The 19650-nt window shown below is 34.3% G+C and overlaps 1 protein-coding gene across 2 annotated transcripts in view; it reads left to right on the top strand.

The window, feature by feature from the left end:
• The first annotated feature begins 1485 nt into the window (after positions 1-1485).
• Positions 1486-19650, top strand: part of LOC145680444 (uncharacterized) — a 36511-nt gene continuing 18346 nt past the window's right edge. Inside the window, exons 1-2 of one of the 2 annotated variants that reach the window (XM_081750984.1) lie at positions 1486-1679; positions 19345-19570. In XM_081750984.1, the coding sequence (XP_081607110.1) occupies positions 19376-19570 (195 nt within the window). In that variant the 5' untranslated portion in view covers positions 1486-1679; positions 19345-19375. The remainder of the gene's footprint in view (positions 1680-19344; positions 19571-19650) is intronic. The other variant, XM_081750985.1, reaches the window with a different exon arrangement.

The following is a 19650-nucleotide window of genomic DNA, read 5'->3' as shown; positions in this document are numbered from 1 at the left end:
CTGCTCCTTTATTTGTTTCCTATTTTATTTAATCGTTTAGAGTTTTATCTATATTATTAATTGTATTAATTTATGTAGAATTTTTATTTTATTCTATTATTTCATAGCGTTATGTTCGATTTACATTTTCTTTACAAGCTTTATTTTCATCTTTTTTATTATATAAGCAGCGTGTGTTGTCCATTAGCCTTTTCGTGATGGGATGAAATAGCCTCGCCGTTGAGTTTACATTAAATCCGAATCAATCACTCTAGCGACAATAGTAAAAGTCTCTGTTCAGAAATTGTATTGTGTTTAGTATTAATCGTATTTCTTAAATTAAATTAAGTAATACTGCAGTTATCACCGAAAATTTGTTATGAGATATAGCTAACATTATAGGTCTAATAAGCGTTTCTGAATAACTTGGTAGGATACTCACCCTTTAAAAGTAATCAAGTTTTTGTAGATTTTTTCATGAAAAATGACTTATAGCAAAGAGTTATATTAAAGCAGGCTATTTATTTATGAAATATTAGTAAACATATTAGTAATGAAAATAAACATAATAAACATAGAGGGAAGGCCACATCACTAGGAAGCAGCCATTCGTTGCACACAACTCGATATTCTGATGGTATTCAGTATGTCAAAAGTTTTAAAAGTTATGCGTGGTTGCATAAAAACAAAGACGTGTTTATGTATATATGCAGCTAATCTCACAGAGAGAATTCATCTATGGGACATGCAAAATATTTGTTTTGTGATACTTCAACGTCCTTAGTTTGCAACACTGAATAATAAAGTGGTATTGTTGTTTTAATTTAAATGCATATTTAACGTGTATCATCCTCTACGGATATTCTTCCAAGAAGTTTGGAAATGTGCAAGCCTCTGAAAGGTCGTTATGGTACTCATTAATAGGCTATATACATCATCGAATGCTTTTGCATAATTTCGTACATATCTGTAGCTGTTTATTTAACGTAAGTTTAAAACATAATTTAATACAGATTCGTTGTTCCTTGTCGATTATTCGATATCACTCATTCACAGCCCGTAGCCCGTTACTGGTCACACAACATGTACCATATGCAACACTGCCTGGACTCAGGTGAGTGATGACACTGTAATATAATTATGCGATATTACCACATACATATACCCGCAATAACATTTATAAAAATGCTGGAAATTAAATGAACATTCCTTGTATAAATAAGAATTGGCAAAATTTTATTCACTACTCACGCGTATTAGAATGATTAAAATTACTACGTTATCAGTATTTTGATTGCCGGCAACTCTATCTAAAGGTTCGACTGTCATTCAATTTACAGACAATTATTATAAGCTATAAAAAAAAGAGAAAACAAAAACTTTGCTCTACTCGTGCATCCGGTTTGTACACGCATTGTCTGTCTGGTCTGTTATCTTCTATTTGTGAAATAAGGTCACGAACATGGCCTTTCATTACCATTCTCGTGATAAGATACATACTGCTAACTTAACAGCAAATTTATCTTAGATTTAACAGTTTGAATCAGTGAAACATTTATCGCAACTGCATTTCGATATTTCGTATCTTTCAAGTTACTTCTTGTCACGATGCTAGACGATACGTCTCCTATTACCCATTTGCTGTGCATTTGGTGAGTCCATTTCCTGTGCAGTTGGTGACGCTAACTTGTCATTTTAAGGTATGGTTATAATATAAACCGAAACTAATTGTTTGTCGATATTTGTGTTTCAACACCAAGTTAAACTTATCTTTATTTGAATTAAATTTTAAAATCTGTGCAAAAACAAAGTGTATATTTATTTGTTCGAATTACCGTCGTAACCAAGCTTTCTTACAGAAAATTTTGTCTGGGGGAAGAGGGTGGATAACAGAATACTGAAGTCACAGACTTTATATGATTGGCCGAAGAAGAATATAACTAAAGTATATGCTAAAGTAATACTTTTCAATCTTTCGATACTTGCGTCGCGGCCTGGCAAAGTATACCAAATGTTGGGACCACATTGCATTTAGATGTTTAATTTTAGTGTCTATTATCATTATTCATTACTTTTATTTATTATTGAAATAAATGGAAAAATTAGAATTTTATTGCCTCAACTGTATTTTACTTTTAGGTTAGAAATTTTACAATCACACAACACAAAACAATAATCTATTTTTTGTAAAACAACATTTTTATGGACTCAATGCTATATCTGTTCCTGTTTATTTGCAAAATTTTCTCGATTCGTGAATCCAGTGCTGAAACTGAAGACGTAGAGGAGCATTAACGCCCAGTGTATTGTGTCTGGATTGCACTGACCGTGAGAGTAGAGTAACAATAAATAAATAAATAAATGTCTAGTTGAAAAGGTTACTAACAATTTTAAAGCTTCTCTTCTCGAACTGAGATATTCTCCACTAACAAGTAATCGTTAATACTAAATCGATTTAGTGACTTGGTTTTGAACCTGCAGTTCAGAATTACATCGAAAGAAAGTTTCATGGAGGGTACGACTCATAGGCCAAATGTTACTGACTACTAATGCGGACCGGCGGTTAAAAGTCACTGCTGAAGGACGTGTCATTCAGTAGAGTGGCCTGTAATCCAAACTTAAATTATCTTAGCTTTGAGGGAAGGAGTTGTTGATTTTGAGTTTAACGTCCCGTTCAGCAGCGAGGCTATATGAGACGTGGACCTACTGATTAACGTGGAATCCGAAACACATGAACTCCCGCCGGGAATCGAACCCGGGCCTCCCGCGCCAAAGGCGCGTACGCTAACCGCTTAGCCACGGCTGAGCTCAGCTTTGAGGGAAGAAATACCTGCAAAAGTGTACTTGGAAAAGGAACACTATGGTCGATGATCAAGTGTCAAAGGAAAGGAATTAAATATTAGGATGAAATAAAGAGTAAAATGTCACATTTTATGCGGCTATCTCAGCGCCGCACACCACTGAAGTCTACAAGCCTGACTGGCTATAATTTATACCATGAACCTAAGTATATAGATAAAATAAATATAATAGGTGTATTTTAAAAAATATACATTATATTTTGAATACGTATGTTGGAGAAAATAATGTTTTTCCTTTCTTTGTATTTCCGGCTTCAATACTAAGATTTATAAATTCTCAGTTCACGTCACACACAGTTTGTTGATCTCAATTTGCTTCGTTGACTTCTTTTAATCGACCTGATGCTTGATTATGCTAGCAGGCATGTTGTTCTGATTTACGTTAACTTATTTTGATTCCTCTTTAGAATCGCTTAATAGAATATTAAGTTTTATACCACACTATAGCGGACTACGATTCTAGTGTCTACGAATCTAGTTCTGACATGGTTTTCAATTTGTCTGTACGTGTAAACAATTATTGTTTAATCCATTTAGAAAGACAATGAACTTCTTATTCGATACAACCAGGATAGGAATGGCGAAAGAAACCTTTAGAAAGAAGAAAATAGTATTATGTGGGATCTTGAACAAAGAGTTGAGAAAAAAGACTCATTAAAATGTTTCGTGTGGAGTATTGTGCTGTGTGAGTCAGAAACGTGGGCATTGCGCAAAAATTATGAAAAACAACTGGAAGCTTTCGAATGTGGGTATGGAGAAGAATGGAGAGAATCAGCTGGTTAAAGTGGGAAACGAATGAGAGGATCTTAGAAATGGTGGGGAAAGAAAGAACAATTTTAGATATTATTAAGAAGAGGAATAGAAACTGGTTGGGGCGGTGGTTAAGAAGGAACTGTATCATGAGGGAGGTGCTAGGAAAGAGAGGAAGAGGGCGAAGGAGACTACAATTAATGGACGATATCAAAACAGAAAAATCGTACGTGAAGGCGAAGAGGTTAGTGGAATACCATGGAGCATGGGAGCTTCTGAGCTGTAGCAAATGACTTGCAAATAATGGCATTATACTTATGATGATGATGAGTATTAAGAAAATATGTTACGTTTAGTTCCTATATAAAGAAGTTTTGTTCTCTATGTCTATGGTGATTATGGTTTCTCGCAAAGAAAATGTCAACTCAGAATCGTTAATGAAACAGACCGGCAATTGAAAATATTATGTTATGCGGTGGTTGAAATGAGGCGGTTTGCGTCAGTGCTATAGAAGCTCTGGTTTTATAAAGTTAAAAGCATATCTTCACGGGGAAAATGGCACAGTGATACTAATGTTATGGCTTTTGCGGCTTTGGTGTGATCAATAGATAAAAAAAAAAAAATCTGCTTCTGCTATTATTCCACTTTGAACTCTGACTCCGTCTAAAGTCGGACCGTTTATCTTCTGGTGACATGGCATCCACTCGATCGATGGGAAAACTCACTCACAAGGAAAGCTATCCAACTCCTCGACGAGTATTGCATTGAAACTTATACAAATGGAACGACATATTGAAAGATGGAAATGTGCTTACTCTTACGATTTGCAACGTTGTCGAACCGGAAGTAGAATGATCGTTCCCCCATAGCCCCTGAAAGTTATGTACTCTGGTCATACATGCCAGAATGTGATACACTCGAAACTGTTTTCTCACGAAGATAAATATTGCAAACTCAAGATGATAACAGTTGGTGGTGATTGGGATCTGTAGTACGTCATTAATGCGAACCGATATCATATGGAACAGATACACGATCGTAAGTTTCAAACGAACACGTTTACCCGGTGGAGAAAAGGGACATGCTGAAATCAAAACGCAAAAATGGCTTTTTATGATTGTTATTGTTGTTATTAGTATGACTGATTATTATTATTATTGGTAGTAGTAGTAGTAGTATTATGATTAGTATTATTAATATGAGCAGTATGATTAGTAATAATAATAATAATAATAATAATAATAATAATAATAGTGATAATAATAAGAATGAGGAGGAGGAGAAGAAGACAACAAATGTACTGTTGTTCCCGTTCAGTAACCAAGGACGTCGGCCCGTCTTGAGTGTCCTTCAGCACTGCTATAAAGATTTTAGAATCCACAAACAGCCATACCCCAGCAGGGATTCGAATTCGGGACCCTTGAGTCGCTAGCTTGACGCCTCAACCCACACGAACACGAGATCTACAGGAAGAAAAAATAGTATAGGACAGTGTTTTTCAACCTGTGGGTCGCGAAGATAAGCGAAAGAGAGAAATATAATAAGAATCGAATATTGGAAAATATTTTTAAATAATTATTATTTTGAATTTTCTTGTGATAGACAATTTTTACATATTTGTATTCATACTGTCAAGAACAACAAAAAAATGATCTACCAAACATTTTCTACAGGTGCAGATTTGGTAAAAAAAAAAAAAAAAAATCAATTTAAATGAAAGTGGTACGATATGAAACTAATGAGAACTGCATATTGACATACTAGAAGAATGCAAATAAACTTTTTATCATACGGCCCAAAATTAAGGGAGTTATGAAGTTTTAAAATTTTCAAACGGCCTCCGACAAATGGGATATTTGTAATATGAATGAACAGACCAAATTTGGTTTTAATCCATTTGCTATTCGGGAAGTTACTGTATCCACTATATACAGTACAAGAAATTAATTCTACTATTATAGAAATAAATGTTGAGATCGCTGCAATAGGTATATTAAAAATCCAACACAAGCTTATTACAAGCCAGTAATTATAAGGAGGTCGCTGGTAAGAGCATGTGATAATATGGGGATCGTCATCGGAATTAGGTTGAGAACCACTGATATTGGACTATTATTATTATTATTATTATTATTATTATTATTATTATTATTATTATTATTATTATTATTATTATTTGTCTTTGTCGTCGTCTTCTTATTGCCGAACTCATGTTCGTGTTGGTTGAGCGTCAAGCCAGCGATTCAAGGGCCCCGATTTCGAATCCCGGCCGGGGTATAGTTGTTTGTGGTTTTTAAAACCTTTATAACAGTGCTAGAGGACACTCAAGACGGATCGAAGACCTTCGTTACTTAACGGGCCCAACAATATAGAATATTTCTTGTCTTCTTATCCTTATTATTATTTTTACTCATCATACTGCTCATATTAATAATGCTAATCATACTACTACTACTACTACTACTACTACTACTACTACTACTAATAATAATAATAATAATAATAATAATAATAATAATAATAATAATAATAATAATAATAGAAAGCCATTTTTGCGTTGTGGTTTCAGCGTGTCCCTTTTCTCCACCGGGTAAACGTGTTCGTCTGGAACTTACGATCGTGTATCGTGTTCCATTTGATATCGATTCGCATCAATGACGTACTAGAGATCCCAATCACCACCGACTGTTATCATCTTGAGTTTGCAATATTTATCTTCGTGAGAAAACAGTTTCGAGTGTATCACATTCTGGCATGTATGACCAGAGTACATAACTTTCAGGGGCTATGGGGGAACAATCCTTCTACTTCCGGTTCGACAACGTTGCAAATCGTAAGAGTAAGCATATTTCCATCTTTCAATATGTCATTCCACTTGCTCAAGTTTCAATGCAATACTCGTCGAGGAGTTGGATAGCTTTCCTTGTCGATTCACAAATTTGCAATCTTATATTCGAAAGTATTGCAGTTAAGACATGAATTATTGAGACGAAGTGGCTGTTCTTATGGTCATGTATAATAATGCATGTAATCACTGATCCCTCAAGTCTTGATATATTCTATATCATTACAATAGTGTTGAATGTTTCTTTTTTTTTAACACTGAAGAGTAACTACGTCTTATTTAATTCTTAGCTGATTGACTTATATTTATTGATTTTCTTATTCAAGTCTAGTTAAGTGTCGTATTTTTCTTTGTCAAATTAAAGTACATTAAACGTATATAAATTTAATATTAGTAATAAAGAAAAATAAGTCCGTATGTCTGTCATCAACTTTCGATATAAAAAAGAGCCACCAAATTTGGGGAATCTCTAAGCTGACTGGTAACAGCCCTAATGACATTTGTGCCCAAGTTTAAGAAAATAAGACATAATTATTGATCCGAAAAGTGACAGGGCAATAACTATGTCGGTGTTTGTTTATTGCACTTATATTGAGAGGGAACACCAAATGCATTCCTATTCATTATTTATTCATTTATTTATTATACTCATATTGATAGTTGCAATGGCAAAGACTTTTACTCATGAATTTACTGTATTTCTTATTTCTTTACCTCAAAAAGTGTGATATATTGCATAAACCTTATCCTTCCCGTACGAAGAACGGATATTTCAGCTAGTATTATTTAAATTCATATATATAAAGAGTAACCTACTAAGGCCTTATTCTGAAAGGGTTTGCATCAACGGAATGCTTTATTTTGCGATTATAGGTATAGCAGTTGTAGTTGAGTTTTTCACTTTTTGCGGTGTGTTACGCTCCGCAATTTTTGTAAAGTCAGCTGCGGAATGACACTTTAATATTCATTTCGATAATCTCGAAATAAATTGTGTCATATTAAATACTACAATTTTGTCCTAATGATTACATGTTTCATTAAGTAGGAATTTCTTTATTGCATGCTGTCACTTAAATCTACACATTAATTTGAAAGGAAGAAAGCTTTTATCATAGAAGGACTTAGGCCTCTATTTAAATTAAGCCTGGAGGTCCGGGGTTCGATTCCCGGTGAGGGCACATGGTCGAAGAAGTGTAACACGATTTTTCACACCAGCCACCATGAATGAGGTTTGCCTGGGATTTCTATATTCATACTAGGGAAATTCCGGGATGGTACCTAACTTATAAGTCCCAGGCCGCTTCCTTCCTTTCATAGTCCTTTTTTCCTTCCCTTTCCCCGGATCGTGTGTTCACGGAGGGAAATCATCCCACAAACGTGACGGGCTAAATGGCTTTAGATGCCGAAAGCCCAGAAATCTAAATCCTAAATCCTAAAATCAAACTAAGCCTGAGTTAAACATATTTTAAAGAGAGCATTGCTTATGATTTATTGTGACCATTTCCTTTCTGTAGTTCGACTTGTGTCAAAGGAGATATAATTGGTTTATTCTGTGTTTGTTGGAATTTTAATATGTGGCAGCTTCCAAAGAGCAAAACTGAATGGGGTAATTTCAGAAACACTAAAATTCTCCTTCAAAGCACTATTATTATTATTATTATTATTATTATTATTATTATTATTATTATTATTATTATTATTATTATTATTATTATTATTATTATTATTATTATTATTATTATTATTATTATTGAACATGCATAACTACAGTCAGTTAGAATTTTAGACTTCACACTTACGTTGTGCATAAGAATAGGAAGTCACATAGAACAGTTTAAGTTTATGCGTCTACTGACAGATATCATTTCTAAAACGATAATAGATAGCAAGAAATGAACTTGTTATGTGGATTCACTGTCCAAGGGATAGATTCCATCTCTGCTGTTCTCGCTCTATTGAAAGTGCAAGTTATAGAAATCTACCATTATCAGTTGAAATATTGGTCATCAGCAGAGAGGAGAAATGGGAATAGATATTGAGAAACTGTTTGCTTATATTGATTCAGCATCCCAAAACCTGCTTCCATCTCAGCCATTAACAATCTACTGAAGCCGGAAGGGATTAAAATCTACTAAACTTCCGGTTTCAATGTTGATCCCAATGGACATGTCAAGCATGACGTATTTCCGCCTGTACTGCAATTTTTGTTTAACCTTCCGAAAGAGAACACTTTAAAGGGCAAATGAATGAATAATAAGCAAGTAAGGAAACGCATTTATATACAGAACTTAAGTGAAATATATATAAGCCAATGCTTTCTTTGCCTAGCAGACGTATTGTTTACAATCGACAATGTAGTTTTTGAACCTTGAATTCAGGTTGTGAGCGGAAGTGACCGAGTTATTTGATTCACCTATATACATAGTGGTAATACATAGTGGAAAAGTTTTCTTTCCGTTCTTTTCTTTCTTTCTTTCTTTCTTTCTTTCTTTCTTTCTTTCTTTCTTTCCGATTTCAATATAGATCGCTGTAAAATAGCAACGGAAAGGGCTAGTAATTATTTATATATGGATTCGTCCGAAGAATAATTGATATCTCCGCCCTTATTCTGCTGAAATCAGAAATATATATATACAGGGTGGAACAAAAGTAGGCACTTATACACCTGCATTGATCAAGTGTAACATTCTAGCTTATACTTTTATTTATTGTGGCTGTTGTGAGCTTAAGATATAAGTAAGAAGACATTAAGAACAAATAATAAAGAAACTAAGTCTACCTGATGGATAACAATAAGAAATGATATAAAAAGCAATGAGTTGACTGAATAACCTACTTTCGGGCCACCCTGTATATATATATATATATATATATATATATATATATATATATATATAAGTGGTAGAATTGAACTATCATTTCCAGTTTCAGTGTTAAACTCACAGAGGAAAAGAGTAATAGGTAACAATAAATGGCTTTATACTGTGGCCAGTGTCCCAAGAATATTTCCCATTTCTGCCTTTATATCTCTATTAAAACCGACAGTGGTAGGTAGAAATCAACTATCAAACGTAGTCTTCATATTGATTGCCACGGATTGAAAATAGTAGGAGCTAGCAAGAAATGGTTTTCAATATGGACTCATTGTTCTAGGAGTAGGCTACATCTTTCTTATTTTTCCTTCTATTGAAAACAAAAGTAGTAGAATCTACTACTTTCGGTTTAAATATTGGATTCTGATATAGACGGTAAATGATAGCCATATTTGGTATTTTGAAGTAACATTAACTTTTCTAGGGTAGATGTTATCTTCGCATTCACTACTTCACTTACTACAGTATTTAACCACTTCCAATTTTAGTCTTGCATCCTCATACAGGGACGCTTTTATAAATGGGCAGACTGGATGTGTGCCCAGGAGCGCAAGGAAGTTGGAGGATCAATGTTCCTGCAAGGAAAAAAATAAGAAAATAAAAGATGCCTTTTGTATTTATGAGGAACCATTAAAGATAACCATAGTTAGAACAAGTACGGAAGATGAAAGTCACCTAATTGTTAATCGTATTTATCTGTGCTATACATAACAAGGTTCTCTTATTAGCAGTAAAGAGCGACGGATATTAGTTCTGTGCGTAGCCAGAGTTAGGCTAGCTTGAGCGCGAGTTATTAGTGTATAATTCATTACAGAAGGATATCCAATGGGTTCGCCCCTCCTTTTTCTCCCAAACTTATCACCAACCACCTATTCTCGCCATTACTACGTGATCAGTACAGTTTCAAAACTTTTTCCAGGGTTACTGACTCCCATTAGAAGATGGCGAGTCCAATCGTGGTACATAATGAACAGATTTTCCGAAGGAGGTTTAAGAAAGAAATCCCTTCCGAACTAAACGTGGCATGTAATTTTCTCATTTGCTGTTCTTATTGTAAAGATTAAAAAATCATGGTAAGGAGAGCAATTTCTCAAAATGTGCCCAGAACGCTGTTAATATTGAAAACGGACCTGTCTCCGTCAAGTAAGACAGTAAATAATTGCAAGCAATGTTTTTCTAAAATGAATTCAATCCCTACCTTTAACCTTTCCAGTTCCAATATTGTACAAAAGAGAAAAATATTTAAAAAAGAAAAAAGAAAATTTAGACTCAACGTTGCAAAAGTAATTTTCACTTCCATCCTGAATCCTTTAAAGGAAGCTGGTGTGGCATATATCTAATATTTCCAGTTTCAGCAACAGATTAACAAAAGACCAAAAATGATAAGGAAGAGCGAGAATGATATTTTGATATAGATTCAACGTTCCAAGTGTAGGCTTTATCTCCGGCCTTATTTCTCTATTAAACTCGGAGGTGGTAGAAATCTACTACTTTGCGTTTTAATATTAGATCCACAAAGAGCAAAAACGAAAAGACATGGCTATAAATATTTATATATACGTAAATATGTAAAGTTGGAAGTTGGTCCACTCTTTTGGAAACAAAGTACGGAGCCTTGCATTAGACATGAAGCCGTGTTGCAACCACCAAGTATCTTCTAAATATGATAGATCTAGCTGTAGACAATAGCTTGACAACAAGAGTTTTATTCGAAGGTGCTTCTGTTCAGAGTAATCTGATTAAATTTGTAAGAATTATGTTGAGAATAGCCTGATTACATATGTAAGACTTTTATTGATAGTAGTTTGATTCAGGTTTCAGGCTTTTGTTGAGATTAGTCTGATTACGTTTGTGCAACTTCTTTTGAGAGTAGTCTGATTAAATTTCTGAAGCTTCTCTTGAAGTTAGCCTGATTAAATTTGTGAAGTTTCTGTCGAGAGTATCCTGGTTAAGTTTGTGAGGCTTGTGTTGAGAATAGTCTGATTAAGTTGGTAAGACTAAGTTCGTGAGGCTTGCTTTGAGAGTAGTCTGATTAAGTTTGTGAGATTCCTGTTGAGAGTAGTTTGATTAAGTTTGTGGAGTTTATTTTGAGAGCAGTCTAAGTTTCTGATGCTTCTATTAAAATCCCTTCCTGATTATGTCTGTTATGTTTGTGCAGCTTCTTTTGAGGATAGTCTGATTAAGTTTGTATGATTTCTTTTAAGAGTAGTCTGATTAAGTTTGTGAAGCTTCTCTTGAAGGTAGTCTGATCAAGTTTGTGAGCTTTCTGTTGAGAGTACATTGATTAAGAGTGTGAGGCTTGTGTTGAAAATAGTCTGATTAAGTTTGTAAGACTACTGTTCAGAGTACTGATTATTTTCGTGAGGCTCCTTTGAGAGTAGTCTGATTAAGTTTTTGAGGTGTCTGTCGAGAGCAGTCTGATTAAGTTCATATGATTTCTTTTAAGAGTTGTTGATTAAGTTTGTAAAGCTTGCGTTGAGAGTAGTTTGATTAGTTTGTTCCATTCGTCCTGGGATACTTTTGAGAAACAGACACTTGTCTGAAAAGCGTTTAGCGATTGCTTTTCTCAAACGCCCAAATTCTTAAAAGAAGGCGAATCTGCAATATCCGGAGATTTCACACCGTTCCGGAGATATGAAAAACAGAAGTAAAGATTGTTTTACTGTTTAAATGACGTATTTGTTGCAAATGTTTAAAATTATAATTGTTTTCCTTTGCTTTTATAACATTACGGCAATAGGTTTTGATACTTGTAATTACAGCTTCTTTCTATTTCATAATTTAAAGTAGTCCTGCAACGTTTAGCCATGTTTGTCGTATTTTCTAAACAGTTTGAAATTCCATATTGATCTAAACGGCATTATGACTTTTTTGTCTACTGGAAACCATGTAAGTCATTAGATATGATGCTTAAGCACTTCGAAATAAAGCTTTAAAAATCAATCCCTTATAGCTTTGTTCCTATTTATCGCAAATGCGTCATATCATGGTCAGAGTATCTGACAAAAAGGTTACTTCAGATGTGCATTTTCTCGTCTGTTATATTGTTGCTGTTAAGGAGGCTTCCAACATTTGGGTGTTTGTAATACTATAACATCCTTAATTTGGAACTTTATATAATAAATGGGGTATTATAAGATTCTGTTTAACGTGTACATTATGTAATAATCTGACATAATGCCATTTGAAAAATGCAAGTTCATGTTAGGTTGACAATATCTAGGATATTGCAAAGTATATCAAACGACTTCCTTATTCTCTGATGTTCGCTTCATTGCAGTTTTATCAATTAGTTTAGAAGTTACAAGGATCTTCTACGTTAGATAGTCTATCCTGCATACTAATTACACAAGACAATATTTATACGCGCTAAATTCACATAATATTTTGGGCGCGTCAATACTTTGCGTATTCGATTGTCTTCTCAACATTGAATTGTATAGAAGATTGGCTTCTTCGAAATTTAAAACAAAAGTAGAAGCGCTACAGAATTGGTTTTGCTTCACTACCTATCTTACCATTAAATGAATCAATGAAATCAATTTCATAACGAATGAGTTCTTATTTACACTGCTTCAATTAAAAAGATTTACATTAAATATTTAATATATAAATAATAACCAATACTTCCAGTAAACATGAGAATTAAATCTTGTGTAATTGGTAGTTTGAGTTGATAGTAGCTAAAAGGAAAACAATGTAATCTCAAGAACATCAAGTGAGAACGAATTACGTAGAACGAAAATTTAAAAATTAAGATTTGACACTATATTGGGTTTTACTGTTCCCTTCCTTGACAAGGTAATCGAGTTAATTCCACTTTTGTAACGCCGAAGATGTGAGAGAGTACGGACATTTATTTTGACTGCCTATCACTTAAGTGGAATGGGTAATAATGAGGTTTGAAACGTTATCTACCAATTAAAAACCTGTTTAGTTTTATTTTCACGTTGATTTTTTGTTCGTCACTTTCGTCTTCTTTAAACATTTGATGTGCAGGTAAACATATTAGTTTTTGTGTAATTTCTCAAGTCATCTGTTCCAAGGTCCAATCTGTTTTGAAGCCAAGGTATTTTACTAAACAACTTTGAAATTATGCACATTACAAACTATATTCGCTAGAGCTTTTCACTTCTTTTGATATTCTTTTCCTTCTTCATTGATTTTCTTGAAACATCAAGATTACCATATATTGTATGAGCGCAGGTGAAATCATCAAATCTGGGTCAAACTTACAAGGGTACCGGGATTTGAATGATATTTCGGTTACTAGAATAGCACGGGAACGCACAGTTTTATATCTAGAGCGTGACTTGTACTGTTCAATATATGACTGAATCTAAACCGTCTCATAGATGAATCCAAAGTGGATATTTAAGTTTTTTCTCTCAATAGCCCCATTCCTACAGATACTTAGACTTCGGAAGGTCTTGGTTCGTTCCTTGACAATGTCTTCTTAAACCAAGTCGTAAATTTACAAATACACTGAAAGCGTGGGATCTGGAGGTCTTGTGGCCGAAGTTCGTGTTTCCTAGCCTAGCAAAATGATTGAAGAACTACAATATCAATACTCCAACAAGGCATTGGACTAGACACATATAAATTATTTTACCTTGGATGCCCATGTCATCCCATAATACGATCTTATACTAGCATGCGCTTGAAAATAACATTTTATTCACACATAAAGCTAAAATATTTACGTGTAAAAATACTAGTAGGGTAAAAATGAGTTGAATGAAAAATTATGATATTTTTTCTATAAAATTTTTTCCTATAATTTTATAAACATTACTAGCTGAACCTGCGCTCTCTACTCAACGTATCATTCACACATGAGCATGAATCTCCTTATCATTCCTCACATCTGTGCATGTCCTTTTACAGACACAAGTAAAAGACGTCTTGATAAAAATCGGCAAAGGGTACCATAAAGGGGATTTTTTCGATTATTTTTTTCAAAATCTCGCACCGTTTGCAAAATTGAGCCTACTTCCGGTTGGAGTTTCTAATTCATGTATGATCAGTGTTTTTTTTTTTTTTTTTTTTGTCTTCTTGCATGCGGAAAGTAATAAGCAAATACATTACATACATAATTAATTATAATGTCAGTGATATACGATGTTCATTGGGTAAAACACTTCAAACAATAAAGATTCATTTTAGTCAGGAGAAATGGTTATCCGTCGTTTTTCATTATCATTTGATCATGAAACAAACGCCTGAGTGATATACAACCCACATATACAACTATGTTGTGTTGGATTGTATAACTCTTAAGCTATGATGCTTTACTTTTTTAAAAGATAAATTCAACACTTCCAGTGTATCCACTAAAAAAATGTAATAAATAAACAACGGCCTCGTTTTTAAAATATTCAGTTAGAACGGGACAATTTACACAAAATTTGGAAACGACCAGGGTAAAATGGCACGTTTCTAGCACTTGTGGTGTTCGAGATCTCATTGTGAAAAGGATTGAAGACAAACATATAAACCTAGCATTTTAATATATAGACTAACTGAACCTGTGCTCTTTGCACAGGGCATCATTTACATATGGACATGAATCTGATTGTCATTCCTCACGCCATCTATCCATGTCCCTTTACAGACACAAGTGAAAGACGTCTTGACAAAAATCGGCAAGAGGAACCATAAAGGGGAGATTTTTTCGATTATTTTTTTTTCAATATCTCGCACCGTTTGCAAGATTTGAGCCTACTTCCGGTTAGAATTTCTAATTCATGAATAATCAGTGCTTTCTTTTTTCTTGCATGCAGTAGGTAATAACCAAATATATTACACACAAAATTAATTATGTCAGTAATATACAGAGTGGTAGGTAACTCCACCGACAAACTTTGGGAGGCGATTCCTTATACGAAATGAAAAAAAAATAGTTCTAATAAACATGGGCCGAAAAATGCCTCCTTCCAGAGTTATGATCCATTGAAAATTCGAAAAATCATTTTTCAGAACTCCCTAACTTAGAAACTATAGGACCTATACCAAGCGGTTTAAGGAATTACACAGGAACTAGTATATTCTCTATCTAAATGTACATGTTTTACCATCCTCCGTTATCGGTAAAAAGGAAATGAAAAGAGGAAGTTGAAGTATAGGAATACTCCTTTAAGTACTAGTGGGCGTTCGTTTCGCTGGTACCGGTGAATTCTGAAACATCGATATTTAGATAGAGCGTATACCAGTTCCTGTGTAATTCCTTAAACCGCTTGGGATAGGTCCTATAGTTTCTAAGTTAGGGAGTTCTGAAAAATAACTACGTGCATCCACTTTTTTTTTAACAGTAAATAGATGCGATTGCATTATTAGTATTGTTAAATAATTAATTCCGATTCCAAGAGCAGTCCGTATATATGTTTTTTATATTTTTAGTTCGGATGAGGTTCACTAGTCTCCAATTGAATGTGGGAGTATTGTAGGAAAAATGGAAGCTGAACTGACTTCTTACTTTCTCTTTAGAGAATATAAAAAGGTAGTACACTGTACTTACATTTCCCTTCATAAACAATGGCAAAGATTAAAGATTACATGTTAGAAAGTTTATCTCCAGATTTGACAATTTATACATTGAAATTTTTAGTGAGAAACTGTTTTCACCAATATTTTAAGAGATTTTTAACAAACAATTTAACAGCTCATATAATAATAATAATAATAATAATAATAATAATAATAATAATAATAATAATAATAATAATAATAATAATAATAATAATAATAATAATACATGGAAAATAAGTAAGGGGTATAACCATAGCCAGTTCCATCATATGCACAAAACTAGTGTGTACACGTGGCGGCAAAAACTACCATAAACTATTCAAAATTGAAACATATATGAAATCATGAACGACTGCAATGCCAGGAATCAGTCACGGTGCCAGATGTTCACTTGTCAGTTACATAGCGGATGAAAGACTTGTACAGCCTGAAGAAGTGTGCATCCAATGGTTGAATCTTTCCTGTACATAATCTAGGAATCAGTCTCTTGTTGAAATTATCATCTGCGGATTTAAGGGTATTTTTATGCATTCATTTGTCTTTTTGTTTTCTTTTCCATACGGTGTCGAAGGTAACTGCTGTACATATTCCAGCCAAGCTCTTGGAATTACCCTGGGACTCTTCTGACACGTCTTCATCCACAGCATTACACCATATGCAGGTTAGCAGAAAGAGATATCAAGGAAATGCCTAGACGTTGTATTTTCTATGGTTTCCTAAACTTTACAGGCCCATAACTCCCGAAATAATTGCTGACTGACGCTGGAAACCCATATGCATCTTAATTAGGACTGCTCTTTCAGGATATGTATTGTATCCTGCAATTCCGGATTCCAAGGAGCGAAGTGTTACTTGTAAGGCACGAGAAGTGGCAAATTCGGCTATTACACGGCAGCGGCGTAGCGTAAGGGAACGCCGGTATGCCCGGCATCCCCTGTTAATAAGAAAAAGTACGTATTTCATTATATATAAATTGTCTGCTTGTAATTATCACAATTATTTCCACTGCAATCTTCTGGCACGCTCTCTCGACTTACTTTGACAAGAGGAAACTACGCATGCGCGTCGCTCAGATGCACATTTTCTGTCTTTCCTCCTGTCGTATGCTATTTTCCTCGGGCTTCCAGGCCTACTGAAAGCATCGGGGTTTTCGTCTGCTTTCCGTTGAATGAGCATGCGCAATACTTCCCTTCTCACTCCTCCTCATCCCTTGCAACCATACATTCGCTTTAGATATACGCTGGCATATTCAAGTATTTCCAACTGTATATATTTTGAACTAAGCTATAGTTTCTGAACAGAACGTACGAGCCCTAATATAAAGGAAATAGAACAAAACGGAAATGGTTAGTTCAACGCATTTTTGAAGCATGCCGGTTATGTAAATAATAGTATTAAAATAGTTATGCCTTAATCATAACTAAATGCATCGTAATTGTAATCTTCATCGTAAAGGAACTCACAGACACAGGCATAAATTTAAAGCATTCTGTAGAATTACGGTCACCGATCTGGTAGGACAAGAGAGCCACCACTCCCCGTCACTCGCAAAGATTGTGCCAGGGCCCTTCAGTCACTGCCACAAATCTCGGGGACATAAGGGGAACATGTTCCCTACAATCTTGTCCCCCCCAATAATCCGATTTGAGATTGTGATTATGATGATTTCTATCCGACTGCCACAAAGGAAACTGATGTCCTTTGACTTGTTTCATTTTAAAAAAAGAATCGTATTCTTTAATATTTCATTGTCATTAATTATTAGTAGTCTATTTTCAACTATTTGTGTAATTCATGTAACAATTCCTATAATGCTATTGTGGTAATCATAATTTTGCTCAGATAAGAGTATTGTTGCGCCAAATATAGGCCTGATTGATTTTCTTTCATAGTTTTGGGGAAGTCATTATTTGTATTGTTATAAAACAAATGTCCTAAAATTTTAATGTGGATCATTGTGAATGCGTGAGTAGAAACATGTCAATTATTATTATGCATATATTCGAATTTCAGGAATGTGCTCACGGCCTGAGTTGTAATAATGATATGTACCACTATTTCATCTACATCACTTGGTATATAATATACGAGTACAACAGGTTTACATCAGAAATCTGATTCATCTACTGTAATATGAGTCTCTTCTCCCCTCCTCCCACAATAAGCCTTAAAATGTACCCTCCTGCCGATGTTATAGACAACTCTGCTCCCCTAATCCTCCACAGCATTTTTTTCAACTTCATAAATATTTTGAACATCGTTAAAAAAGGAAAGGATTATGGGAACAGTCTTACCCATCCCACGAACGTTGAAGACAGATTTGCGTTCTTGACTTCAGTATCTGGGCCCAAGGCCCCCAGAGTTGGTTTAAGTGCTTTGTATTTACATCTTCAAATGATATATACACTCAGGCCCATATTCACGAACGGGCGTCTGAGTTCCGGACCCAAGATGACAAATTTTTAGGGGCGATATATATATATATATATTTTTTTTTTTTTGAAAGAACGAGATTGACGTGTGGTATGTGGAGAAAAAAGCCGCCCACGAGAAAGAAATGAAGGGAACGATACTGGAAACAATGTTCATACAAAAGTGGGGCCTAGTTTTATCGTCACAACGATAGTGGCAAGAAGGAGCTGAGACAATTGGTTATTAAATTCTAACGTAATCCACGCATTCGCTTCTCTATGCCCCACTAGACCTCCAATTAGGGGGGCTTCCTCCTAAATTTTGTATAACCCTATATTTCCATTCGGAATAGCTATGTATTGATGCTTGCAGTAGTACTATATCGCACAAATGACATCCCTTGGCATCCCCCTTTCGGAATATCACGCTACGCTACTGTTACACGGGGCGGTAAATTGCCGAAGACCAGCCCTGACTACAACAAAAATAAATCACCTTCTGATTTATCTTCTCTAGATCCACTCCTACTTGTACGAAATTTACAGGGTCTACATAAAAATGTCTTTCTGCGTAACATTTTTATTTATTTTTTAAATAGGTCTCGGAAGTAACTCACTGTGTAACTTGAGAAACATTGAAACAATAATAAAGTATCTATTATGTTTGGGTCAAAAACGTATATACGAACTTGAATCAAAAGCATATAAGTAATATTTGTAAGATAGTGAAGGCAATTCTTTATGTGTACTGAATCAAAGAACACAGTGAATGATTAAAAAAAAAAAAATCTGAATGTTGATTGTAAGATTTAGTTCACTACAGTTTACTGACAAAAATCAAACATCGAACCTGAAATCACCATGTTAGCCACTAGACCATAAAATGGCACATGAAATATAGTAATTCTAGTCAAAGAATAAAGTGAGAAAATAAGTTGTAAGATTATTTTACTTATATAATATGAATGTAGTGCGTCTCCATTAAAATTATTTAAGTTACTGCATTATAATTTTTAAACTAATTTCTCCATTAACTGCATTTTTTTAAATTTGTACAACTGATTCGTATTGGAATTAATAATTTTCTTATTCTGTAGAATCGATGAATAGAGATTGTTCCTGTTAACAATGACTATTGGGTGGACAATTGACGAATGGGTTCAACACCAACGTTCTGTCTCATCAGAAGAGGCATTACAGGCTATCTTGGACTTAGTAGCGAGATATAACAAGGATGATCCAGCTTGGATTACTTTAGCTTCTTCAAATCAGATTATTAGTCAATGGAACAGTTTGCAACGTATTAATAAGGATAAAGCCAAGGTACAGACATTATTTAAAATATTAAGTATTTTATTTTATTTATTTACATGAGGTTCATGTTATGGAATAGTATTTTTTTT

Source organism: Thermobia domestica, chromosome 3, assembly GCF_964235325.1.
Source record: "Thermobia domestica chromosome 3, izTheDome1.hap1.1, whole genome shotgun sequence".
In the NCBI taxonomy this organism is placed as follows: domain Eukaryota; kingdom Metazoa; phylum Arthropoda; class Insecta; order Zygentoma; family Lepismatidae; genus Thermobia; species Thermobia domestica.
The sequence above is the reverse complement of the archived record's forward strand: the minus strand, read 5'-3'. Positions and strand labels throughout refer to the sequence as shown.